The sequence below is a fragment of the Myotis myotis genome, unplaced genomic scaffold (assembly GCF_014108235.1).
Source record: "Myotis myotis isolate mMyoMyo1 unplaced genomic scaffold, mMyoMyo1.p scaffold_m19_p_41, whole genome shotgun sequence".
NCBI classification, from domain to species: domain Eukaryota; kingdom Metazoa; phylum Chordata; class Mammalia; order Chiroptera; family Vespertilionidae; genus Myotis; species Myotis myotis.
This window is the reverse complement of record NW_023416348.1, coordinates 261,680-287,835: the sequence shown is the minus strand read 5'-3', so window position 1 is coordinate 287,835 and position 26,156 is coordinate 261,680. Positions and strand designations below refer to the sequence as shown.

At 57.5% G+C, this 26,156-nt stretch overlaps 1 protein-coding gene across 6 annotated transcripts in view; it reads left to right on the top strand.

Annotated features, from left to right (window-relative positions):
* TRAF3 (TNF receptor associated factor 3) overlaps positions 1-26,156 on the top strand; it is a 92,195-nt gene that overhangs the window by 57,176 nt on the left and 8,863 nt on the right. For 2 of the 6 annotated variants that reach the window (XR_004967188.1, XM_036306352.1), the window contains exons 2-9: positions 5,658-5,913; positions 6,939-6,990; positions 10,177-10,281; positions 11,077-11,244; positions 16,770-16,850; positions 19,358-19,432; positions 21,133-21,225; positions 24,907-25,047. Coding sequence is in view for 5 of the 6 variants with exons in the window: in XM_036306352.1 (XP_036162245.1) it covers positions 5,675-5,913; positions 6,939-6,990; positions 10,177-10,281; positions 11,077-11,244; positions 16,770-16,850; positions 19,358-19,432; positions 21,133-21,225; positions 24,907-25,047 (954 nt within the window). In the remaining variant the exon portion in view is untranslated. Of the gene's footprint in view, positions 1-5,654; positions 5,914-6,938; positions 6,991-10,176; positions 10,282-11,076; positions 11,245-16,769; positions 16,851-19,357; positions 19,433-21,132; positions 21,226-24,906; positions 25,048-26,156 lie in introns of all 6 variants that reach the window. The other 4 variants (XM_036306353.1, XM_036306354.1, XM_036306356.1 and 1 more) reach the window with 4 other exon arrangements.

The following is a 26,156-nucleotide window of genomic DNA, read 5'->3' as shown; positions in this document are numbered from 1 at the left end:
CCGTTCACGTTTTCTGAGCGCGTGGGAGGCGCTGGCCTCCAGTGGTGACGTTCCTGTGCCCCGCGCTCCGTGTCCTCAGCACGAGACAGACGGCTTCCTGTCGCCTCGTGGCTTTAGGAGGCGATCAGTGCTGCGTGCGCCGCGGTGGGAACTGGCTTCTGGGTGCCTGTCGGTGCTGGTGGAGTTTGGGATCGTCAGCAAATCTGAGAGCATCCGTCCGCCCTGCCCTGCACCTGCTGCGGCGTCTCCTGCTGCGTGGGCCCACGAAGGTCACCCCCACAGAGGCCTGGCCTGCCCGGGCCAGCTCAGGGCCTGCCGTCTCTGCTCCGTGAGCTTCTGTTTGGAAGGAGTCGTTTCCTTGGCGGTTTGCGTGTGTGACATAGCGGCTCCTTTCCTGGTTTTATTTGAGCAGATTATCCTTTTGAAAATGATTCTGTGATAGAATTAGAACTGCTTTCTTTTTTAAAAAGATGTATACATTTATGAAAACTTTGAAGACATTTAACAATGATTAATGTCAAAAGTAGAAATTCTTAGTATTAATTCTAGAAACCCAAGAAGTCCCAGGAATTCCTCATGAAGGTGTCAGCATCGCACTGAGGCCGATTTGATGGCGTGTCACCCTGACCGTCAGCAGCAGCAGTGGGAGTGGGTGGAGGAGAGCCTCGCATGTAACCAGTAGCGCCGGGCGCTGCGCTGCAGGGCAGCAGCTTTTACGGTCTTTGGAGCCACAAGCTGTCAGACTCCCGCTTCCCCACCGGAGAAGAGCCTTCCAGTGCCCGGTCCCGGCGCCTCCGTGTGTCTGTCGGGAGGGAAAGTGCTGGCCGAACCGTCAGAACCGCTTTCTGTCTGGTTTCATAGGTACCAGGCTGTCCCTTTTCCGTCAGCATCACCCATAACCTAATCTGAACGTTCCAGATACGGATAAATCTGACTACATTACAGTGAAGCACCATTCATTAAAAGATATAAGTAAATTAAAGTCAGGCCATTACCTGTGGTGAAGACAGATATGTGACTAATAAAGGATTCATCGTCAGAATATACGAATCACCCCCAGATCAATGTTGTGAAAGACAGAATAGCCCCATTAAAAATGACAGGAAGGCAGAATCAGGCATTTCAGAGCAGGAAAGACACAAGTGATCCATGAACACATGAAAGATGCTAAACCTGTTTAATGATCAGAAGAAGAAGGAAGACCACCCATGGTCCCTGTTCGCTGGCAGGAATGAAGGTTCTGACCGCGCCGCGTTGGTGAGGATGCCGCTTGGCGTGGAGGGCAGTTTGGCCCGGCTGGTCGGTCGGCCGTGCACACCTGCAGCTCCCGCGCTCTGGACGCCGAGGCCATGGCCACGGCCGGCCCTGCTCGCTGCGAAGGGCGAGATGGGAGAGTCTGGGCTTTGTGACCACAGCAGGTCTCGTCGCCCAGGTGTCCCGTTTCGTTTGTTTGTTGCTCCCCTTAAAACCGAGAGGAGTCTTCGCGCAGGGCCGGGCAGGAACTGGCGCCGCTGGGTTGGACCCACAGCTTCTTGCTGGGCCCTGACCCCCGGTCTTGAGAATGCGTCCTGGGGCCACTGGATGCGGCCCAGCACAGAAGCCAGGATGTTCCGACTGTTCGTGAGAGCGAAGCTGGAGACAGTGCGATCAGAGATGGGAGTGCGTCGTGGAGTGTTCCACGCGGTGAGAGGCATGAGTGTGCCCATGCACACGAGAGATGGGTAGGGGTGGCTGAGGCAGGCGCACGCGGGGGGGCTGTGGCGGGTGGTCTGCTCTGGGGTTACGGTTTGGTTGTCTTCTTACTTTGCATGTAGAGTGCACATGACCTTTGGTATGTGTCAGCTAGTACATTTTTTCGAAAGGCAAGCGAGGCTACCAGCAAGGGAGGTCTTTAACCCACCTCCTGTTCCCCCTGGTAGGACTCCTGTCCGAGAACTATGCCCAGGTGACGGCCAGAGGTGGGGGGCAGGTACCTGTGTGGTGACCCCAGCCCCGCCCTCACGGAGCCGCGATGAGGACGCCCAGCATGGAGCCTTTGCTCTGAGCAGCCGCAAGATGCTGACAGACACCGCGTGCACACCGCCCCTTTCAGTGCGTGGCCTGGGCACCTGTCAGGACCCGCGTGACCACGGATGTAAGGGTTTATCTCTGGACTCAGTTCTGGTTCGTTGGTCTGTGTCTCTCCTCAGGCCAGCACCCTGCGACCCCAATGGAGCTGCAGAGAGTTTGGAAGCCAGGAGGTGTGAGTCCTCCAACTTTGTACCTGTTCAAGGTTGTTTGGTCCGTCCTGGGTCCCTTGTATTTCCATGTGAGTTTTAGGTGCAGCTTATGAATTTCTGCAAAGCAGCCGAGGCTTTTCGTAGGGATGAGCGACCCGGTAGGCGGGCCTGCACAGTGTTGCGTCCCAGCAGCGTCAGGCTTCTGGGCCATGAACGCTCTCCTCCAGCATCAATAAGCACAGCTTCCCCTCCTTGGTTACGTTTATTCCCGACACTCCCTTCTCTTTGATGCTGTTTTAAGTGGGTGGTTTCCTGACTTCAGGTTTGGGTTATTATTGCTGGTGTGTACAAATGCAGTTGATTTGTATGTATTGATCTTGTATCCTGCAGCTTTGCTGTTGGTGCAACTCGTTTTTGGTTTATTCCTTAGTATGTTCTATATTCTGTCCTCTGAGAATAGAAATAGTTTTACGTCTTACTTTCCAACCTGGATGCCTTTTATTTCTTTTTCTTGCCTAATTGCGGACAAGGGGCATTGGGGGTGGGGGGGTTCTGCTTTGTTGTTTTGAATCCTCACATGAGGCTATTTTTTTCCATTGCTTTTCACAGAGAGTGGAAGGGAGGGAGGGAGGGAGAGAGAGAGACATTGATGTGAGAGTAGCCTCCCAAATGCACCCCAGTCGGGGACAGGAAGTAAACCTGCAGCCCAGGTCCATGCCCTTGACCAGGTATCAAACCTGAGACCCTTGGATGCTCGGGCTGACACTCTAACACTGAGCACACCTCCCTCCCCACAAGGCCAGAGGGGCATTTGAGGAAGGCTTTGAGCCATCGAGAGGAGGAGACAGCCTGGTCCTTGTCAGGCTTCCCGGCCCCGGGGACCGGAGGGCGCGGCTCTGTCCAGGGCTGTGGTCAGCAGAGGCTCCACACAGCGCAGCTCGGAGGCCTGCGGCACTGGGACTGGCCATTGTGCTGTCCCCAAGGACCTGCCTCAGGGAAGGGACCGCGATGGCCCTTTACCCCTCGCAGAGCAGGTGCTGGTGTGGGATCAATTCATCTGAGACCTCACGTGTCGGGCGTGTGCAGTTTCCGTTTCAGAGTCTGACGTTTCATGTGCATCCTCTGGCTTCTCTTCAGATCGCATAGATCCCTCGCCTTTTAAAGTGTGTGACGCTCTAAGTAAATACCACACACGAGCTGAGCCAGGCGCAGTGGTTTCTCGTGGGTGTGCAGTTGTGCGCCCCCACCGTCCAGCTGCAGACTTCTGTCTCCCCAGCTGGAAGCCGTGCCCAGCAGGAGGTGCCCCACCCCCGCCCGGCCACCAGGACCCTGCCCGGTATCTCCGCCCGCCCCTTCTGGACGTCTCCGGGTAGACCGCCTCCCGCCCCGTGGACAGTGCGTAGGGAGGCTGGTGTTTCTTGTTCCTGCTGCTCAAGCCCTCGGCGTAGCTCAGGAGTGGGCAGCGCGTGGGGCAGGCTGCGGGGCCGCTGGGAGGGGCCGCGAGAGGCCTCTGAGGGGCGCCCCCCCACCCACACTCCTGCGGGCTGTCCTCGCCCAGGGCAGGGCGGCGAGCGTCCACCGGGGCTGGGTGCCTTCTGCCTCTGCTCTGTAGGCACAGGCTCCCGAGCTGTGCTCTGTACTAATGTGCACGGAGCCGGGCGTTTAGGGAAACGGCCGATGGCTGGTGAGTGAGCGTCTCTCACACTGGAAACAGGAGCTCGGCCGTAGAAGCAGCCAGTTCGCATGGAGCACTGGGTCCTGAGCACAGCTCACCAAGCCCGCAGCGAGGCCCTCAGGGCGAGGAGCTCTCAGGTCCGGCCAAGGGTGGAGTGGCTCAGCCTCACCTCGTTCTGTGTTCGTGTGTGTGGAGTACCTGCTGCCCATCAGGCTCTGTCCTAGGGACCTGGGGCTTGTCAGTCAGCCACACAGATCAACCCCCGTCGTCGGGAGCTTGGTCTGTCGGAGAGACAGCGAACACTACGCCTGCGGGCCTGGACTGCGGCAGTGCCATGGGAAAGGCGGGCAGGGCAGGGGGTCCGGCCGAACTGGGCTCCTTGGGAAGGCGGGGGTGCATCCCCAGAAGGAGGGGCACCTGGAGCATCTGTAGACGCAGGTGCCCGGCCTGGAGAGGGCCAAGGGCAGGCCGGCTCCCGGTGCACCCTTTTCTCGAGAGCAAGGCGAGCAGGTGCCGTCCCGCAGTGAATGGGTTTGTGGGCAACGACTTGCTGGCCTGTGAGGTCATTTTAAAAACATTTTTGGTTTCACAGGTCGACTTGACAGGAGGCTCCACACTGCACAGTAGGGCTGTTTCACGAAAACTGACCCGTGTGGCGGAGCCCAGCTCGCTGGCTTGAGCTCCCATATCCCGAGTGGGGCACGTCCCTCCTTCCAGCCTCAGAAAGAGGCCGAGGCCGGGAGAGAGGGGCCCGCCGGCCCCACTCGAACCCAGGCTCAGCACACTTCCAGGTCCAGCAGCGCCCGGCGCATGGCCACCCAGCACTGGCCTGAGAGGAGGGCGGGTGGGACTGGCCCACGGGCCTCAAGAGCAGGGAGAAGGTTAAGCAGCAGCAGTGGACGGACGGGCGGAGCAAGAGCCTGGTGTGGCTGGAGAGTCCTGGTGAGCTCGGAAGCCACTTCCTCCGCAGGTGGTGGGCCAGGCGGGCACCTGTGGCTCGAGTCTGGGAGGTGCTTACCTGTCCCATGATGGCAACTTGAGGTGGGACCAGCCCTCTGCTCACTGGTCACTGTGGTAGGAGAGCCTGCATGTGGGCACAGGAGACCCGTCCAGTCCCGTGTCCCCTCCGCCATCTGTCTCGCCATTAAGGTGCCTGCAAGTCCACAGTGGCCTCTCTGTGGGTGCAGTGCGGGGACGGGCGGCTCCGCGGGCGCAGTGCGGGGACCGACGGCTTTGCGGGCAGAGTGGGGACCCATAGCTGCGGAGTTGGTGAAGTGATGGGGCCGGCAGGAGGCAAGGCCAGGCCTGTGGTGCCCAGGCTCGGGTACCTGGGGGGCCCTTGCGCGGGGTGGCACCGCGTGCACTTCAGCAGGAGTCTGCAGTATGCTTGGCTGCAGGCCCTCACAGCACCTCCACCCGGTCGGCCAGCAGGTGGCCTCCACAGCAAGGCCGGCTGGGAAGCAACACTGGCGGAAGGGCCATGGTTTCAGCCAGAGCATTGGAATGGGGCCTCGGATGGGAGCTTACGGCCCAGCTAGGTGTTCTCTGTGGTTTAAAGAACCTTCAAGATACAGTCCGTGCCGTCAGGGCTGTGTGCAGCGGCGTGAGCTTGCATGGCACAGCGAGCAGGCGCTCCCCCCCCCCCCGCCCCCCCCCCCCCCCAGCACCCAACCGCGCTCAGGCTGACAGGCGTCCAGACGTCTGCTGTCTCCTTGCTGGGCCATGGGCAGCACTTGACTCATTTCTTGTTGTTTTCCCAGCAGAGTGTCTCTGTCTCACAATGGAGCCAAGTAAAAAGATGGACCCTTCCGGCTCGCTGCCCAACCCGTCGCTCAAGCTGCACCCGGACCGCGCGGGCGCCCCCGTGCTCGTCCCCGAGCAAGGAGGGTACAAGGAGAAGTTCGTGAAGACCGTGGAGGACAAGTACAAGTGCGAGAAGTGCCAGCTGGTGCTGTGCAACCCCAAGCAGACCGAGTGTGGGCACCGCTTCTGTGACAGCTGCATGGCCACCGTGCTGGGGTAGGCGCCGGGCCACTGCGGGCGCGTCTTTCTCCTGCTTCTCTATAAAGCAAGCTCCGAAGGGGACCCGCAGAGATGGGCCATGTAGGGAACCTGGTGGGAGCGCACCTGAGCGCAGGGGCCTCAGTGACTGAGGCCTGGACCGCCAGCCCCATCCCGCAGACGTCTGTCTCCTCCCTGAAGCGTCTGTAAAGTCTCCTGCCACCTTCTCAGTGGCCCTGGCCCCTGTCCCTGGCGTCCCCTGTCCGTGGTGTCCCCCGACTGTGTTGCTGAGTTTGCTGAGGAGCTCACAGTTCCGTGGAGGAGACGCCAGCAGCCAGGGACAGGGGAGTCCTTATGGTGTGTGCTCTGTGTGCGGGAGAGGACGGGCAGCAGGGAGGCCTGGGCGCCCTGACCGAGGAGGCACCCAGTGTGTGCGTGGCGGAGCAGGTGTGCGCAGAGCATGCACTGACCTGGGAGCCCTGGTCCGCCGAGTCCCGCTGCCATGGCAGAGTCCAGGGTCCCAGCGGTCCCAGCGGAAATGACATGGGTGAGCGAGTGTCTTCTCCACCATGTGTGGGCACAGTGTGGGCACACGCTGCCCGCGGCAGGGCCCAGGGCCGGGGAAGGTGCCCTCTTCTTCCTGACTCAGCCCCGAGCGCAGCGGCGGCCTCCCTCCTGGGGTCCTGCCCCAGGCCCCTGACGGACCTCCTGTGGGTGGGTGGCTCGCGGCTGTGAAGGCTCCATGGGGGACGAGCGCGTGGAGAAAGTGTGGCCCCGAGACCGGGCACTCCCACGGAGGAGCCCCACGCACGGCTGGTTTTGGTTTCTGAAATAAAATCTCACTTTTAACTGAACGGGGCTTTCCAGAGGGGACTGACCTCGCTGTTCTGCTCACTTCCTTTGAAGTTACCCTTCCCCAGCCTGCCCTCTCCCTGCGGCCCCACTTCCACCACCAGGCGACCCCACAGCGCTGGTGGCCCTCAAGTGACAGGACCGCGGCCAGAGGCGGGCTCCGCTCTGACGTGTTTGTCTCCTTCCCTCAGCTCCGCCAGCCCGAAATGCACTGCGTGTCAGGAGAGCATCGTCAAAGATAAGGTATCGCCGGGTTCTTTGTCAGTTTTTGTCCTGTGTTGGGAGCGGGGTGGTTTGCGTGCGGCGCTCGGTCCGTTCTGCCTTGTGACCGCTGGCTCCCGGCCCCCACGCGGCATCCTGAGATTTCAGCCCCTTCCCCGCCCACGGGCCTGTGCGCGGGGCTCATAGGTGTCACGGGGGCCGCCTGTCAGACACCAGAGGCGCCAGCTCACCCACGGGCTTCCCCCGGGCCCGGCCCCTCCCGGTGTCTCTGTGGCCCTCCCTGTGCTGCCACACTCCGCCAGGCACACTTGTAGTTTGAAATGACTCATTGAAGTATTTAAAATATCAATAAAAATCCGTGGTTCCGATGTTTTGATTAATGAACCTAATAGTTTCTTAAATGCAGGCCATGACATTGTGGCTGCAGCCCGGCAGGCTGGCCTCTGTCTGCAGCGAGGAGCAGCGGCTGCGGGCCCTGGCAGGTGCTCCGGCTGGGCAGGGCGGCTGGGGACCCGCACGGCAGTTTAGAGATGGAATTAGCCAAGTGTCCATCTGCCTTTTCTTTCTTTTTTCCTTTTCTTTTTCTTTAAATCTTTATTGTTGAGCGTATTACAGATGTCCCCCTCCCCCCACTGCCCCCTCTCCCTGGTTCCCGCCCCCCTTCCCCACCCTATTGTCTGTGTCCTTAGGGAATGCATGTGCATATAGGATCTTTGGTTAGTCTCTTCCCTCCCTCCCCCCTTCCCTCTGAGACCCGTCAGTCTGCCCCATGCTTCCAGGCCTCAGTTCTCTTTTATTCACCAGTTTATTTCATTCGTTGGAGTCCTTGTTTGCTTATTTTGGTTTTTAGGTTCACTTGTTGATAGATATGTATTTATTGCCATTTTATTGTCCATATTTTTCATCTCTTCTTCCTCTTCCTCTTCTTCTTCCTCTTCTTAAAGAATACCTTTCAGCATTTCATATAATACTGGTTTGGTGGTGATGAACTCCTTTAGCTTGTTCTTCTCTGTGAAGCTCTTTATCTGACCTTCAATTCTGAATGATAGCTTTGCTGGGTAGAGCAATATTGGTTGTAGGTTCTTGCTATTCATCACTTTGAATATTTCTTGCCACTCCCTTCTGGCCTGCATGGTTTCTGTTGAGAAATCAGCTGACAGTCGTATGGGTACTCCCTTGTAGGTAACTAACTGCTTTTCTCTTCCTGCCTTTAAGATTCTCTCTTTGTCTTTAACCCTTGGCATTTTGGTTATTTCTTCTTTCCTTCTCTAGTTGTAGGACTTCCATTCAGCCAGCTTTCAGGCGGTTCTGAATGATGGTTGTTCTGTATTTTAGCTGTAATTTTGATGTGGTTGTGGGAGGTGGTGAGTACTGGCATTTACCTACACCCCCATCTTGATTCTCCTACCTTTTCTTTCTAAGCCTTTACCTATTTCTAAAGACTTTGGTTGGTAACAGGGAAGGGAATGTTTCTAAGAAAAACAAATCACCCTGTTCTCCTTACCTTAACATTGTAGCTAACCTTGTTAACACACATCTAACCTACGTAATGGGAAGAAGTCGGAACAACAAACAATGGACTGAGAGGGCCTCTTAGTCTCTCATTTCATTATTCAGTATTATTCCTTTTTTTTTTTTTTCAATCCTCACCCAAGGATTATTTTTCCATGGAGGGAGGGAGAGAGAAACATTGATGTGAGACACATCAATTGGTTGCCTCCCGCACGTGCCCTGATGGGGCTGGGGATGGAACCTGCAACCCAGGTACATGCCCTTGACCAGGAATCGAACCCGAGATCCTTTAGTCCCTGGGCCGATGCTCTAACCACTGTACAACCGGCCAGGGCAATTCCTATTTTTCAATGGCATTGATAGCTGGAGGGAAAACGCTAGTTTTGTTGAAGAAGCATAAATAAATTGAGTCACGCCGTGGGTCCTCGTGGGGCAGGGCCCTGGGAGACCGAGGTCAGGCCGCTGGGGGAGGGCACTGCGGCCCTTGGCGTCCTCAGCTGCAGTGCCCAGTCCGAGCTCTTGAGCTGTTAAACTCGAATGGCTCCAGAAACTTTGACACAAAAAGGAAGCTATTTCTTACCGGTTAAAAACACCTGTTTGACTTTCAAATCTTAAATTATGACCTATTTTAAAAGTCCTGTTTATAGAGAATTAGATCTGACTCCAAATTAGTTTATTTTTAACTCTTCACAGCTGTCAATTCTGCCTCTCTGCTCTGGGGTTGAGAAAGGCTCCCTGTCTGGTTTTCCATTGTGACAGCGCTAGCATGTGGGAGTTTCTTAGAAATAAATGCCCAAGGGCTAACGGTAACCATGTTGTTAGGAGTGAGCATACCTGTTTTCTAAAGGGGAAACAGGATTAAAGAAAGGAGAGTTTTCATTTTGAAAGGGAAACATTTTCATTACTGGATCAACTTTGCAATATATATTTAAAAGGATTTTTTAATAGCAGGCTAATGCCTCCTTTTTGCTAAAAAATGAGTTATCAGTGACTTACTCTTTGGAGAAGGAACCAAAATAAATGGTTTACTGACCGTCTGTGAGATGTTGCCTTTCACGGTAGTTTCTGTAGTCAGCGATCTACCCAGGCATCAAGTTCTCCCAGGCTCTGCCCTTGAGCCTTGACCGGAGGTGAGCTCCTGTGGCCACCTTCACGGTGCCGGCTCCTGGAGTGTCCAGAGTTCCAACGTGAACTCGGTCCTGGTGTGCCCGCCTGAGACTGTGTCAGCGTGAACCCAGCGTCCTCTCAGTGTTCAGTGTGACTTGGTTCCCTTTGGCATCTCTAGTGAAAGACAGTATTAAGGTTGTGCTATTTAAATGTGTCTCTACCCAGCCAGCGTCGCTCAATAGTTGAGTATCGACCTATGAACCAGGATGTCACGGTTCGATTCCCGGTGAGGGCATATGCCCAGGTTGGGGGCTGGGTCCCCAGTGTGGGGTGTGCAGGAGGCAGCCGATCCATGATTCTCTCTCATCATTGATGTTTCTATCTCTCTCTCCCTCTCCCTTCCTCTCTGAAATCATGAAAATATGTTTAAATAAATAAATTGTGTCTCTTAGTGGGGCAGCTTCTCCCCTCTGCTTGTAGACATGGGAAATGAAGATGGTCCTCCGTGCTTTGCGGCCCACGTGAGGGAAGCTTGTGTGATGTTTTCAAAGTGGATGCTGCCCTCCTCTCACGCTGTCCTCGTTGCAGGTGTTCAAGGATAACTGCTGCAAGCGGGAGATCCTGGCCCTGCAGATCCACTGCCGGAACGTCGGCCGCGGCTGTGCCGAGCAGTTAGCCCTGGGACAGCTGCTGGTCAGTACCGAGGTCGCATGGGGTCCCGTGTACACAGCGTCCCCGGTCTGTGTGTGCACCTAGGCATTCATCATCTAAGACCTGCCACACGTGAGAGCAGTCATACCACGTGGGCCTGAAATGTCCCTTTTGTGACACCATTAGCAGAATTCCCCACTGGGTGTAAACTCACCACGAGGCCACCCTATTTAGAACAGAAGGAAATCGGTATCAAATTTTAATTTTGGAAGATCCATGAAAACCTCTTATTTTTACCATGAAATTCCACATAACTTCTTGTGTTGTTTTATTAGTATCACTAGAGGCCCGACACACGAAAATTCGTGCAAGGGTAGGCCTTCCTTCCCCTGGCTGCCGGCACCAGCTTCCCTCCGGCACCTGGGACACAGGCTTCCCTCCTCCAGCAGGCACCCGGGACCCGGGCTGGCTTCCCTCGGCTCTGGCTTCATCAGGAAGGACGTCCGGAAGATGTCTTGTCTAATTAGCATATTATCCTTTTATTATTATAGATTTTATCCTGAAAGGATATTTGAATTAGAATAAAACAAAGTCCTTAGCAGACAACCCTTTATTTATCTAGAGAGAAGTTTTCTTAATTCTTCAGAGCAAGATCATTTGAGAAGCCACTGAATGGGTGTGGGACTCAGTGTCTCTGACCCTGTGTCACTCTCCTCTGGAGAGGGGGTCTGGGCAGATGGAAATGTTTATGAGGGAGCTGATGGCGTGGAGGCCGAAATCAGGCGCTTCCCGTGGTGTTTGCTGCCGACTAAGAGCTTGGGATTGTCTGTCTCCCAGGTGCACCTGAGGAATGACTGCCAGTTTGAAGAACTCCCGTGTGTGCGTGCCGACTGCAAAGAAAGGGTCTTGAGGAAAGACCTGCGCGACCACGTGGAAAAGGCCTGTAAATACCGCGAGGCCACGTGCAGCCACTGCAAAAGCCAAGTCCCGATGATCACGCTGCAGGTGCAGTATTCGCGTTCCACCTACCGCCTGCTCGGGCCAGACGCGATCTGCCCGCAGAATAGCGTTTAAGTGACTGTTCTAACAGGAATAAGAGAAAAGCCGGGCGTAAATAGCAGTCTTCATCTGACTTCATTTCAGAGTTAAGCGCCATTTGCTTTACTCATTTTCATTTATGTAATTAACGTTTTCATTGCCTGGGTTGACTGTCACTTGGGTTGCCAAAAAAATGAAGACTGATTATTCAAAAGAGGTAGACTTTCTCACTCGTCCCAGGGAATGGCTCCCAAATCGTGTTGGACCGCCTAATTTCTCACCGCCCTGTGAAAACCATCGCGTCGGCAGGATGAGGCGCCCTGCGGCGTGGAAGCGCAGCCGTCTGTCTCGCAGGGATGTGGAGTTCACGTTTTTCTCCGACTGCGATTATTTTGGCCCAGTTCAATATCGTGCGCGTGTTAGAATCAGATCCCTTATCTGTAAGTTAAAGAGAGGGGTGATGCGGATGAGGGCAAACTTTGAAAACAGCCAGTGGTGTGGGAACCCTCAGCATGGGTCCATTTGTTGAACAACATTTATTAAGCGCCAGGCGTTGTTCTGGGACCTGCGGGTCCATGGCGAACACGCGGTGGGTGGTCCGGAGGGTGCCGTGGAGAGCAGGCCTGCGGCCGCCCTCCGACACAGTGGCGCGCGGGAGAGCTCGAGCAGAGGGAGCAGCGAGGGGACCCGGCTGAGCTGGAACCAGCTTGGCAGGTGGACTGTAGGAGCTGTGAGGCCAGCGCACTCCCAGCACTGAACACGGTCAAGGTGCCGAGGGTCAGGAAGCCGACGGCAGCCGGGAGCTGGGGGTGGCATTCCCTGCACTGTCCATCCAGCAGGTATGGCAGGTGGACGGGGCGGGGCATGGAGGCACTGTGTTGGCCTGGACAAGGAGAGCAGGGAGAGGGAGGGGTCCTGGGGTAGTTTTGAAGATAGAACCAATGGGATGAGCTGAAGGCTCAAGTATAGAGTGTGCGCTAAGGGTGACGCCCAGCATTTCTAGGAGCCGGAGCGCCCTGCCAAGGTGGGGCCCGTGGGGGATAAGAGGCTTAGGGGGCGAGGGGGATAGCGGGGTGGTCCAGGCTCCAGAAGGTATGAGCACCTGGCCCTTGCAGCCATGGGATGGGTGTGACTGGAGAGCCCAGGTCAGACGGAGCCTGGGCACATGGTGTTTGCAGGCCGCTGAGACGGAAAGTGGTCCGCAGAGGAGAGGCTGCTGTCAGGGGTCAGGAGAGGGGTGTCCTGGTGAGGGGCAGGGCAGGCAATGCTGCTGGGAGGCTGCGCAGGAGGGGCTGGGAGCTGACTTCGGGGTGAGGCAGAGCGATGACTGTGGGGTCATCAGATGGGGGGACAGGGAGGGGGTGCAGGGCCGCAGCCGCATTCCTGGTGGATGTTCTGAAGCAGTTATTGACCAGAATCCAGGAAAAGTCTTTTTTGTTTTGGTACAAAATCTTTATAATCTTCACGTTTGTATGACTTTCTCATGCCTGTGGCTTTCCCCCGTTGTGAAGTCTTTCCCCTGCGAGTCTGTAGACGCGCCCAGCTGGGAGGAGCTGGGCCTGCCCTTTGGAACGAGCGGAGTCCTGGTCACGGCTGAGCAGGGCCTCGGTGACCCCTCCGGTGCCGCGGCCGCCCCCAGTGAGCAGGCTCCGGCTCTGCACGCGGCGGCAGGTTGCTGTCAGACACTCCCTTGGCTTCTTGCAAGAACCACTTACCTCTATTTGCAGAATAGAATCCAGTAATTAATTTTCATTTGCGAAAGAATTGTAGAGCGTGTCCATTAAACATCACGCACCTGACTCTGAACTCCAGACAGGTGTGAGGAGACTGGTGTGACAATAACAGCGGAGGGATTCACGGGACGTTTGAGTGCCTGTTGGACCCGGTTGAGCTGGTTGCTCAGGACGCACGCGGGGCGCACACGGCGGTCTGTCCCCTCCCCTCACTGCCCCTGTGGCGGGAATGGAGCTCCCGAGGAAGGCCGGCTCGGTAGCCGGGGGGCCACGCGGGCCTCCGTACGCAGGCAGCATTCGATTTGATCTGGGTCTTAAATTTGTCAGCGGCAAACAGGTGCAGAGGCGAACGGGTGAGAGGCACAAAAAGATAGTTAGCAAGTTTGGGGCCTGAGTTGTGCCAGGAAAGACTCTTGGAAATTCACTGCGCTCTAGTGATCAACTGTTTAATGGTGCAGATGTGCCAGGTATGTTAAGGCATGTGCTTCCGTCTGCCAGGGCCTGTAACTCACAGTCCCCGCTCGTGCACGGGAGCGCGACTCGAGCAAGGCAGGTGCACTGGCCTCCTCGCACACCCGTCCCGGGTGGACTGGCACAGCTCGACTCCCGTCTCCTCCCTTTGCCTCATCTTCCCAGGCCCGGCATGTTAGTCCCCACGCCTGTGCTGCTAAGTAAGGTGCAGATTGGCACTCCGGACCGTTCCTTCTCATGGGAACCTCTCTCCTGTGTTTGAGCCGGTATCGATGTTACATCAGCGGGGCTGCAAGTAGCATGATTTTACATTTAGTCTGGAAATGCTCGAATATGGGTCGGTTGTGTTCGTTTGTGAGAAGTCAGAATTACATAGATCTCATTTTACGGGAGGATGTGTAGGCACAGCCATGTTGGAAAACGAGTTGGCGGAACATTCCTGTCCTCAGTTCGTGAGCCGCTCCTCTCCTCGCGGGAGGGGCAGCTGCCGTGCCCTCCCAGGACCGTGGCCGCACAGAGCCAGCGCCGCGGGAGCCAGGAAAGAGCCCAACGTCCACCCGCTGGGAGGGGCACAGGTGGTGGTGGCCCCAGGGACACTTGTGTGACGGTGTCGTTGCACACCTGTGAGAGGTGAGGGCCTGCACCGTGTGCAGTGCACGGAGTCGCCTGAGAAGCCTGATTCGGCCCAGGTCGCAGACGGCTCCGAGGGTAGAATTCTGTTTTGATGAAATTCAAAAGCAATCACAACAAAACAGGGTCTTGTCTGGAACAAATTCATGTGTGAGGGAACCTTTTTTTTTTTTGTAAAATATATTTTTATTGATTTCAGAGAGGATGGGAGAGAGATAGAAACCTCGTAAGGGAACCTTTTAAGCAAAGGAGTAGAAGCAGATGTCAGAAGTTTGGGTGGTGACTGTGGGGGAGGCGGTGGGACTGAACAGGAGCACACGGATAGGTGAGGCCGGGGCTGGTCCTGCTTTCAGCTCAGGTGTGTCCCAGCAAGTCCCACCTACTCTGACAGGCTGATTTCATCATGTGCTGAGTTCTTGCCAATAGATGAGCAGCTTTTTAGATATTTTTGTATTGATATCAGAGAGGAAGGAAGAGGGAGAGAGATACGTAGAAACATCAATGATGAGAGAGAATCATGGATCGGCTGCCTCCTGCACGCCCCACACTGGGGATGGAGCCCAAATCCTGGGCATGTGCCCTGACCAGGAATCGGACCGTGACCTCCTGGTTCATAGGTCGATGCTCATTCACTAAGCCAGGCGCACCAGGGGTGAGCAGCTTTCTAACGGGTGTGCTATTCTCCTTTGGCTGCTGTAACAAGGGGTTTCAGAGTTGGTGTTTTAAAACAACAGTTTATGCTCTAACAGCCCTGGAGCTAGAAATCCAAAAGGCTCTGGAGGACCCGCCCCCACCCCAGCCGGGGCGCTGTGAGTGCGCTGCCCACAGCCTCACTGCTGCGGCGGCCCGTGTTCCCGTGGCCACTTTCCCGCTGCGTGTCCTCCTCGTGTGAGGACCCTCCTGATCCAGCGAGGCCTCATCTTCCCCTTACGTCCGCGCAGACCCTCTTCCCAAGGGAGCCCACACTGAGTTTCCGGGTGGACAGGAACGGGGAGAGGGCTCACTGTCCCACCCACCGCAATGGGCGAGAGCCAAGGAAAGGCAAGTCACAGGGAACATAAACGACCAACGTAGAAACCTGCTCAGCCACGCGCTGTTACAGAATCCCACATCGGTCGCTGCCACCCTGACGGTCACGGAGGAGGGGGACGTGTGCTGGGCTGACAAGGCAGGCGCTCGCCACACGGTAACGGCGTGCAGGGTGAGTGGGGCCGGCGGCGATACCTGTCAAAGCCCCATTGAAAGAGCCTCACCGTGGCTCCCAGCACAGCCTGCGTCCTGACAGCTGTCCTCAGGCACCGCGCACACATCTGCAGAGGCCTTGACTGCCTGGCCTCGTGGCCGGACACTGCTCCCACCCCACTTCTCCCTCAGGGCGCCCCCCCCGCCCCGCCACACACACACACACACACACACACACACACACACACACACACTCTCTGCATCCCTAGCGGTCCTCCTGGGCTGGTCTGTGCATGAGGACGGGATGCGCAGGTTGGTGAGGAGGCAGGTTGGGGAGGAGGCGGAGCGTTGCCTGGTGAGCTCTGAGGCCCAGGCCTGACTCCTCCCTCCCAGCGCCCGCCACCCCGGCTTTGCAGGTGAGGTGGAGGCGGAGCTCTTGTCCAGGTTTCTCCCTGAAGACCTGGCCCTGGCACCAGGATGCTGCACACAGGCAGGCAGGATGGGAAGCCAGCGCGGTGCCTCGGGGAGGCCTGTGGTCGAGGGCCCTCCAGTGCGCTCCGAGCCGTGTGGCCTCGCCTCCGGGACCTCGGACCTGGCCCAGCAGCAGATCAGCGTGTGCCGAAGGTCACCGCTGGCCACAGACCCAGAGACGGGCCTTAAAACCACGCGGGAAAGCACAGTGTGCAGCCTGCGGGCCTCAGGAGAAGCGTCCCCGCTCACTCGCCCACATGGACCACCCTGTCCTCTGCTCCACACCTGCCCAGTCAGACCCAGGCGCCTGGCCAGGCTCCCGTCTCCCCGCTCAGCAGCCTGGCCTGGGAGGCCAGAGAGAAGCTGGGACCTGGAGGAGGGGGGAGTGTCCGGGGCCTGGCCTCCTGGGCACCTTGCTGAGCGCGCAGTTCCCCCTCCGCCTCCGCCTGCTCTCACGGCCCTGTCGCCTGTCACCTCTGCTCGGTGCCCTTGCCCTTCCTGCACTTACGGACAGGTGCATGGGTGCCGGCGGCATCGAGTTGATCAGTCCCTGTCACTCAGGCCCCTGCACTTGAAATTGGTGCTATCCAGAGAAGGGCTCAAGCAGACTTTACCCATATTTTCCAGGCACTAAAGATAATTTCAGTAGGATTTCAGGGCTGTAATTTAACTACCCAGGAGGTCTGGCTGTTCTGGGCATTTGAGAAGCATCATTTCCAGACCCCAAACTGAGAGGCCAGACAAAACCCGTCTCCCCGAGAGCAAAGGCTGGGCCCGGGCTGGTCTCAGCCCGCCCTCACCTCCCCTTGCCGCTGTGGGCACAGGCGCCCCGCTCAGAGCACACACTGCTCCCACGAGGGCTGTGGCTCGTCAGGGTGCCCGGGCTCCCGTGAGGCCGTTCTCCCAGCACTTTGTCGGGGTGAGGGCCTATCCGGACGGACGTCGAGCGCCTCTTCCGGGTCCTGTATGTTTCAACGCTGACGACAGGTTCCTTTTCTCCTGCAGAAACACGAAGACACTGACTGTCCCTGCGTGGTGGTGTCCTGCCCGCACAAGTGCAGGGTCCAGACCCTCCTGAGGAGCGAGGTAAGGGCGCCGCTGCCTGGCCCGGGGTCCGAGGACGGCGAGCCGTGGACACCCTCCCCGACTCCGAGACCCTGGGTTTGCAGGTCACAGTGGAAACCCTCCCGCTGCTCTTGGGGGGGCACAGTGTCAGTGCAGGACGAGTGTTGCTAAGAATTGAGGAAACGGGATTGCTTCCAGTGCAAGCAAAGGAGATGCCATTTTTAAAAGCAGCTGTTTTTAAATCAGTAAAATAGGAATTACTATAGGATTATCTCAAGAAAATGGATTTGTTCAGAGATGCTGCCGGAGCACTTAGGCCGCTGCTGGCGGTGTTGGCGTGGGCAGCAAGTGGCACCGGCCAGTGGCTGCGTGTGAGGGGCCACTGGGAAGGCACCTTCCCCAGACATACCCAGATCGAAAACTCCCAGGGTTCTTCATGTCTTTGCATCCAGTCCTGACCTGGAGCCCCTTTGGTTGCCATTTGGGGTGCCACTGGGGCTCACATGGGCTCAGTGGGCTCCTCGGGTGCGCGTGTCCCCTTAGTCCTGGGGGCTCTGCTCTGAGAAGTCCCCTCAGCCTTTTTGGCCGCCGGGAATTTTACCACTGGAGACAGTGTGGGGAGCATCCCCTCAGGTCCTCACTGAGTGGGAGACGCGGGGTGCAGGGAGGACCCCAAGAGCTGCTCTCCCTCGAGGTGCATCCTGCACAGGTTGACTGTGGGGCGAAGGCAGGGTCTTGCCTGGTGGCCGGTCCCTGGCCCTGAACGTGCCTCTCCGAGTAGCGATTATTTCCACAACCAGAGAGCCGCTCTGTTAAAGTGAACGCACGCAGAGTCTGTTGTTGAAATAATTTCAGGGTCTTACACACTCTGCTAAATCTTTACTCACTCAGGGCTATCTGAATTAGGGACGAAAGCTGCCTCCATTTTGCCTCGAAGTTATTTTTATTTCAAAAAATCTTTCAACCAGCATTTACCTTGAGTTTCTGGTGAAAGGTGTTATTGGCGTATAGATTATTCTTGCCTCTATTCCAAAGTGCCTGCAAATTCTGTAAGGCTTTGCGAGTGACGATAATAAAGCCAATTTAGGGAAAAGTGTGACCCTGAATTTATGGCGGCGCCCTGACAATCGCGTGGGCTCTGCTCCCGCAGCACAGCCGGCTGCTCGGTCCCGACGGCGGTGATGGCAGTGGAAGGTCCTTTTAAAGTTTAAGTTGCTCAGGCGGCACCTCTGCCGGCCCCTGTGATGGACCTTCTAGGCCGGCCGTGGGCAAACTACGGCCCGCGGGCCAGATCCGGCCCGTTTGAAATGAATAAAACTGAAAAAAAAAAAAAAAAAAGACCGTACCCTTTTATGTAATGATGTTTACTTTGAATTTATATTAGTTCACACAAACACTCCATCCATGCTTTTGTTCCGGCCTCCCGTCCAGTTTAAGAACCCATTGTGGCCCTCGAGTCAAAAAGTTTGCCCACCCCTGTTCTAGGCGCTCCCTCCGGTGCAGGCCTGACTCCAGGCTGGGGTCAGAGGAGCCTGGGTGTGCTGGGCTGCCCCGCTCAGAGACCGCAAAGGTGGCCATGGCCGGTCGGGTCCTCAGTGCCGGCCCTCCTCATAGCAGTCGCAACAGAGAGCAGTCCTGTGGCCACTTTCCTCTCTGTCCCAAGTGCTGACCTACAGGGAGTGGCCTGCTTTGTCCTGCAGACCAAGGCCCCCCCCACCAGAGTGATGCCCCACAGGCACTGGGGGTGTGGCCCTGGCCCACAACAGACAGGTCCTGGTTGTTCCTATAAAGGTCTGTCCCCGGAGTTTCCTGATCAGAATGTGTTTCTTCAGTAAAAGGAGAAACCGCCCTTACATTGTGTCAGCCCAGGGCCCAGCACCTTCTGCCTCCGGAGGGGGCGTCACAGGTGTAGGTGGTTTGTATGGACCAGTTGCCGACCTGCAGCTTCATCGTCATCCTCTCCCAGGTCCTCTGATCCCCGTCAGCGAGAGGTGACAGCTCAGACTCCTGTTAGCACGGCCGCAGCGGCCTTTGGAGACCGAGACCGCGGTGCGCGCCCTGCAGGGCAGTCAGGGAAGGGACGGGAGGCGGCAGCCGCGGCGCCCGCGCTTCTTGGGAAGTGTTTGTGCTGTGTATGAGGTGTGTGGCCCAGTTGCATCCCGGATGCTTTCCTTTTTGTGTTTCATGCACTTTTCGTTTACAGTCTCTCAATGTGCATTTCAGTTTACGTTTCTTCCTTTCTTATCTCTGGCACTGCAGACGGCAGGTCACGTTTCGAACATTCCTAACGAAAACTCGAGTTTAAGCAACGCTACAGTGAACGTATTTCCGTATATTGGTGTATCTGTGTACACACGTGACAATACCGTGAATTCACTGCCGAGGAGTCTGGGAGCCGGTGACGGGACACACCTGCGGCTGTAATCGCTGTCCGTGACGGCGCAGCCTGGGTGCTCCTGTGCCTTTAACCTGTTTGAACATTTTCATGCGAATGTTCGTGCCACAACTCACGTCTCTTTCCGTTGCAGTTGAGTGCCCACTTGTCAGAGTGTGTCAATGCCCCCAGCACCTGTAGTTTTAAGCGCTATGGCTGCGTTTTTCAGGTCAGTATCCGATGTCTGTCCTTCCCAGTCGCTGACATTCTGCCATGGGAGCAAGTTATTACATTAGCATTTTAACGTGCCACTTCTGGGCTTGGAGTCCTTGCATGAAACCGAATCACCCTGTGGCGTGGGTGACGGTGGGGCTTTGAGAGTTAAGGCGGACACCTGTGCCAAGAGGAAGTCAGGATGTTGCCGTCTGAAACCAGCTACTGAGTGGGTCGTACCGGCCTGACGGGTGGGGTTTGCAGCTACGGTTATGGCGATGTCAGCTGTAACGCTTCTGAGTAAGTGTGCAGCCGGCTGCTGTGAGCAACTGTGGTAAGGGTCGCACACATGTGTATCCATAAATGCATTTTGCATATAAGCCACACCTCCTGGGACAGCAGCATGGAGAGGACGTCTTCGTCATTGCCACACCTGTGCTATGACAAACCTGTTTCTGACTTTTTATTTTTTTAAGTATATATGTATTTTTTTAAATATATTTTTATTGATGTCAGAGAGGAAGGGCGAAGGAGAGAGAGATAGAAACATCAGTGATGAGAGAGAATCATGGATCAGCTGTCTCTGCACGCCCCTCACTGGGGATGGAGCCCGCAACGCAGGCCTGGGCCCCGACCTGGGATTGAACATGACCTCCTGGTTCCTAGGCCGGCGCTCAGCCACTGGGCCACGCCGCCCGGCGATTTATTTCTTTAACACGTCTGAGATTGCTAGTGAATTTGAACTGAGTTTCTATTTAAATGTGTATCTTAATATTAAAACTATGAAAAGACAGCATCTGTTACTATGAGAGTATTTCATATTTAATTTTGTGTGTGAGTCACACATCGTCACGAAGTTAGTACCGAGACATGCTGTCCTAGTATTTGCTCAGGAAGTGAAACCTGCGCATGAAGAGGACTGTAGCTTCTCTCTGCCCAGGCTCCTGGGGGCGGAGTCTCGCCCCTGTGATGTCGTGTGTAGTACCTTTCATTCTGTGTCTGTGTATGTATATGTTGACATATAGCAACACTTATGTCAACATATACATAGGAATATTCTCTGTACAGAGTATATGTTTTGGAGATCATTAAAATGCTTCCTGTGGCTTCTTAATTTTCTAATATCAAAACAAATTCTATTTTCCTGTCAATTACGTCCTTAAGAATGGAAGCACTATTTGCTGTGCTTGTTCCTGAGATGGTCTGCATCTTATGTACTCTGTAGCTGGTTTATTTATGTTTCTATGTAACTTCCTAAGTAGCCTTTAGAACAGCGAGCAGTGCATTTCCCGCTACAGTGTACGTCACTGATAAGTTCATGTTCTGGTGAATTAGTCAGAACCCTCATCCGATTACATGTTCACTCGATTACTGTGTCAGTATCTAGCTGTAACTGAAGCTGTCCCAACCCGTTTATATTTTCATGAATGAATTTCTAAAGGAAGGAAAATGATATGTCTGAAATTCAGTTTCTTGATGTTGTATGAAACAGCCGGGAAGTCACTTGGTGAGAGCAGCTTAGGAGTGAAGCCGTGAGCCCGAGATCCCTGTACAACTTCAGAGCCGCCTCCCGTGCACCCGCTGGCAGCGGAGTGGGGCCGCTGGGCACGGCAGTCAGTCACATCCCAGGAGCCAGGCTCCCCCTCCCCGTTCAGCTTCTCTGGCTCCTGCTCTGTGTGGGCGGCGAGGGCTGATGCCCTGCACTTTGCTCTGCAGGGGACGAACCAGCAGATCAAGGCGCACGAGGCCAGCTCCGCGGTGCAGCACGTGAACCTGCTGAAGGAGTGGAGCAACTCCCTGGAGAAGAAGGTAGGACACCCACGTGCTGCTGGTCCTCTCCGTGGTCTCCTCCGCTTTTCTGCGGTGATTCACTGTCTGAGGGTGAAAGGGGCGGCACCACGAGACGGTCAAGTACGTTCTCCTCACAGCCTCACTGTGAAGGCATTGCATTGGGTCTGTTTTTTATTGCCAGCACGTGTGCCGAGCTTTTTAAAAATCGTGTGGTTATCTTAGCGTTGCTCTGGACAGGGACTGCCGCACACGCAGACCTCCCTCTCCTACACATGAAGTCGTCTTGGGCACCGGGCTCATTCCTTCCCACGCTGGCTCTGGCTGCGGCCAAGTGGAGCAGCTGGGACACCGGGGCCGCACAGCTCACATCCTGCCCTCTGGCCCTTGGAGAACAGGTGCCAGCCCCCGACCGGGACGGCATCTCATGTCACAGGTACTCCACTGGCTTCTCAAGCGGCACTGTGGGAGCTGGGGCACCGAGCAGGCCCTTCCCCAGAGGGACTCACTCGCCGGCTGCCCTTCAAGGAGCTGGTTGTGGGCTGGGCTGTTCGCAGCCCCTTCCTGGGGAGCTGGTTCATGGGGTGCTGCGTGGCAGGCCTTTTCCGAGAAGGGGAGGACCTCTGAGAGCAGATGGAGTTGTCTGGGATCACTCGCTGCAGGGTACTTGCAAAGTGAAAACTGGGCGCCCAGCACACGCGCCTGGAGAGCGCAGCGGAGGCCCTGAGCCGGCCGAGCAGCCAGGTCAGCCTTGTCTGTGCGGATCCGAATGCCTCTTTTCAGTTAAATCCGGGCAATTTAAATATTCATGTGCTTGAAATAAAGCAGCGTTTCAGTATAGATGCTTAAGCTGGAGATGCACAGGCACACGGAGCAGGCGTCCGTTGGACGTGCAGGCAATGTCGTCAGTGAGTCACGTGTGGTGTCCTATGAGCCGTGGTGTCTACGCTCTGTTCTCCGTGGTTTTGCAAGAAGTCTTTTCTTTGGAGACTGCTGCTTCTGCCTTTTAAAAAAGTATAGGTTTTGCCCTGGCCGGTTTGGCTCAGTGGATCGAGCGCCAGCCTGCAGACTGAAGGGTCTTGGGTTCAATTCCAGTCACAGGCGTGGATCTGGGTTGCAGGCTCCTCTCTGGCCAGGGCTCTGGTCCGGGTACGTGCAGGAGGCGACCAATCGAGGTTTCTCTGCCTCTTCCACTCTCTAAAAAGTCAATGGAAAAACACCCTTGGGTGAGGAATTAAAAAAAAAATTTATAGGCATAGATGTCAGGGCTTTAGTCTCTCCCTTCTCATTTATTTAAAAGGTTCTCTCGCTCATGAGGGTGAGTTGGCTTATCCAGCTGCAGGAGTTGCATAGCATCTGCGGGTCTGGGGTGGCGGCTCCCCGCTGAGACCTTGTGGGCGCCCAGAGGCCCGCCCCTCAGTGCGGGCTCCCCCCACCGGGAAGGGCCTCACCAGGGACCACACGCACAGCACAGCAGCCTCGCTCTGCGGACACTGGCGCCTGGTGCGGGAGCTGCAGGCGACGGGAGCGGCTCAAGGGTCTGTCCCACCTCTGTCTGTCCCAAGGGGCCCCGTCCCCCCACGCTGCCTCCCCTGCACCCCTCTCCCCCGCGGTCGGACCCTTGCTCTTCACTGGGCCCAAAGCAGAGCTGGACCAAAATGGAGGCCACATGTCCTTTGTACGAAGGGCTTCCTCCTGGCGCAGGTCCTGCAGGGGAGCCTCAGGCAGGGTCATGCGGCAGGAAGTGGCATGTGGGTCGGTTCGGAGACTGGGCCTCACATTCGGGGTCAAACTGTAGAAAATGTCCTGTGAAACCGGGAGTTAAAGGCGCCGTCACACCTTCCATTTCAGAGGCTCGCGCCCCAGGGAGCAGCACCGTCCGGGGGCCGCGCTCAGGAGGGCGGGCCAGGCTGGGGGGGGGGGGGGGCGGGGGCGGGCTCCCCGAGGGAAGGCATCAGAAAGGAAAGGAGCTCCGAGCAGGGCGGCCCCTCGGCACAGACGGAGCGGAAGGTGCTGTTGTCCTGTGGGGCCGAGCCCCCTCTGCGCTCAGAGAAGAGCCGGTCGCCGTCTGGGGCTGTGACAGCTGGACTGAGGGCCGCCCTCGGCACGGGCGGAGGCGCCCTGTCCCCGGGAAGTGCTTGGCGCTGAGCGGAGCCGCAGGCGGTGGCAAGTCTGTCCTCCGCAGGGAGCACGTTTGTTCCCAGTGAGACCACGACGTCCAGAGGCGCTGCCGCCACCGAGCTGGGGGGTGGGGGGGGCTGCCTCCGGTGCTCACTGGGCGGGACTCGGCCTGGACAGCTCATCACCTGGGTCCTTCCTGTGGTGACTCGGCCGTCCCCGCACTGCCGTCCGCCCACTGCCGCCCCCGCACTGCCGTCCGCCCACTGCCGCCCCCGCACTGCCGTCCGCCCACTGCCGTCCGCCCACTGCTGCCCCCGCACTGCTGTCTGCCCACTGCCGCCCCCGCACTGCCATCCCCTCACTGCCGTCCGCCCACTGCCGTCCCCGCACTGCCGCCCCCGCACTGCCGCCCCCGCACTGCCGTCCGCCCACTGCCGCCCCCGCACTGCCGTCCCCGCACTGCCGTCCCCCGCACTGCCGCCCCGCACTGCCGTCCGCCCACTGCCGCCCGCCCACTGCCGCCCGCCCACTGCCGCCCCCGCACTGCCGCCCCCGCACTGCCGCCCGCCCACTGCCGCCCGCCCACTGCCGCCCCCGCACTGCCGCCCCCGCACTGCCGTCCGCCCACTGCCGCCCCCGCACTGCCGCCCCCGCACTGCCGTCCGCCCACTGCCGTCCGCCCACTGCCGCCCCCGCACTGCCGCCCCCGCACTGCCGCCCCCGCACGGCCGTCCGCCCACTGCCACCCCCGCACTGCCGCCCGCCCACTGCCGCCCGCCCACTGCCGCCCCCGCACTGCCGTCCCCGCACTGCCGTCCCCCGCACTGCCGCCCCCGCACTGCCGTCCGCCCACTGCCGCCCCCGCCCTGCCGCCCCCGCACTGCCGTCCGCCCACTGCCGCCCCCGCACTGCCGCCCCCGCACTGCCGCCCCCGCACTGCCGTCCCCGGGGTCCTCCATGCAGAGAGGCTGTGGTGGTGGCGCCTTTCAAGGGCCAGCTGCCAGCATGGAATCGCGAGACAAAGCCGTGAAGGGGTTGCCGGGGGCTGCGGACCCCGCGCGGTGGCTCTGGGGCTCATGGTTTCCCAGGAAGGGATTGGACCCAGGGGCGTGGTGGCCTGGACCCGCCTGGGGCGGCGGTGGCGGGCAGCCAGTCCTCACCGGGCCTCCTGGTTGGGAGGGAGCGCTTTTCCAGGTGCAGGGAGTGCCCGTGGCGGGTTGTGACCACATTATTCACAGCAAACAGGGTGAGAGAGGGAACCCAGTGTGAGGACAAGCGCGGTCTGAGATGCCTGCTTTTCAGGCGCACGCGCACACGCAGGGCGAGTGGGTCATGTATGTGCGTTTCCCGGCCGGAGTCTGAAAGCCTCTCTGGCGAGAGGCTCATTAATTTCCAGCAAAACCTTCAGAGAGCGTCCCACTCGTCCTGAAATCCACGGGCATCGCCCTGCGCGGTCCCGGGTGAAGGGTGCTTCCCGGAACCCGCCCAGGGAGCCCGCAGGCCTGCCTTCCGAAAGCCGAGTGGCTGCCCGTTAACATTAAACCGTATTTTGTTCGCTTGACGGCAGCGTTCCTTTTTCAGGTCTCCCTGCTGCAGAATGAGAGTGTGGAGAAGAACAAGAGCATACAGAGCCTGCACAACCAGATATGCAGCTTCGAGATCGAAATTGAGAGACAAAAGGAAATGCTGCGAAATAACGAATCCAAAATACTGCACTTACAGGTAAGAGGCATCGCCTGGCCGATGGAGGGTGGCCGGGCGGGCCCAGGACAGGGCTCCCCCTCCTTTCCCGGGAGCAGCACCATCCCTCTCTCTGTCTTTGACCCACGTGGGTGCAGCAAGTCTCACAGCCCGTGATTTACAAATTAGCCCTTTTATTGTTGAGGGTTTCGTGTTCATCGGTGGTTCTGTGTCAAGTTTCACTTCCCGCGGTGAAGTGAAGGCAAACTCTCTTGATCCAAACTTCCCAGTGATTCTCGGGCTCCTCACCCGAGTCCCCCTGGGTCCAGAGCCAACAGCTGCCCGGGCAGAGGCAGGCGTGTGGCTGGGCCTGGTGAGAAGGATGGTCCCCGCCTGCTGCCAGCTCGGTCTCCGAGGCCCTTGTCAGTGTATCGTCGTGGTGGCTGCTGTCTGCACAGCGCTTGCTCGTGCTGTGCGTGCGTCATAGGCACCCCAGGGCGCGGCCAGATGGCTCCTCCGGGCTCGGCTTGGTGTTTCCCCGCCTCCCCTGGAAGAGAGCTCAGCCCGGCGTCTGCGGGAATGCCTCTCCGCCCGCTTCAGCCCTGGAGGCTGGTCAGCCTGCCTTCGGGCGCTGCACAGGGACTCGTTAAGAGCTTCATTGGTCTGGACTTTGTGCATGTCCGGGGATGAGGAAAAGCGCTGAAATGCTAGGTTGTGTTAGGAAAGGTACAGGTCGTTAGCGCTGGGTAGCCAAAAAGTACAGCGTAGTAAACCACCAGCACGCCTCCTGCGGGAAGTCCCTGGTGGTGATTTTTGTGTTATTATTGTTGTTTAATCTTCACCCAAGGATATTTTTAGAGTGGGGGGGGGAGGGTAGGTGGGAAAAGAGAGATAGAAACATCGATGTGAGAGAAACACATTAATTGGTTGTCTCCCGCATGTGCCCTGACCTGGGCTGGGGATCGAGCCTGCAAGCCAGGTACATACCCTTGACCCAGGTATCTAAACCAAGACCCTCCTGTGCACAGGCCAGTGCTCTAACCACTGATACACCTGACCAGGGCCCTCACCTGCCTGGGGCGCAGGACGAGCCATTTGTCGTGAACCTGCTCTGTTTGACCTGGGGCTCAGGGGCGCATGGAAAGGCTGAG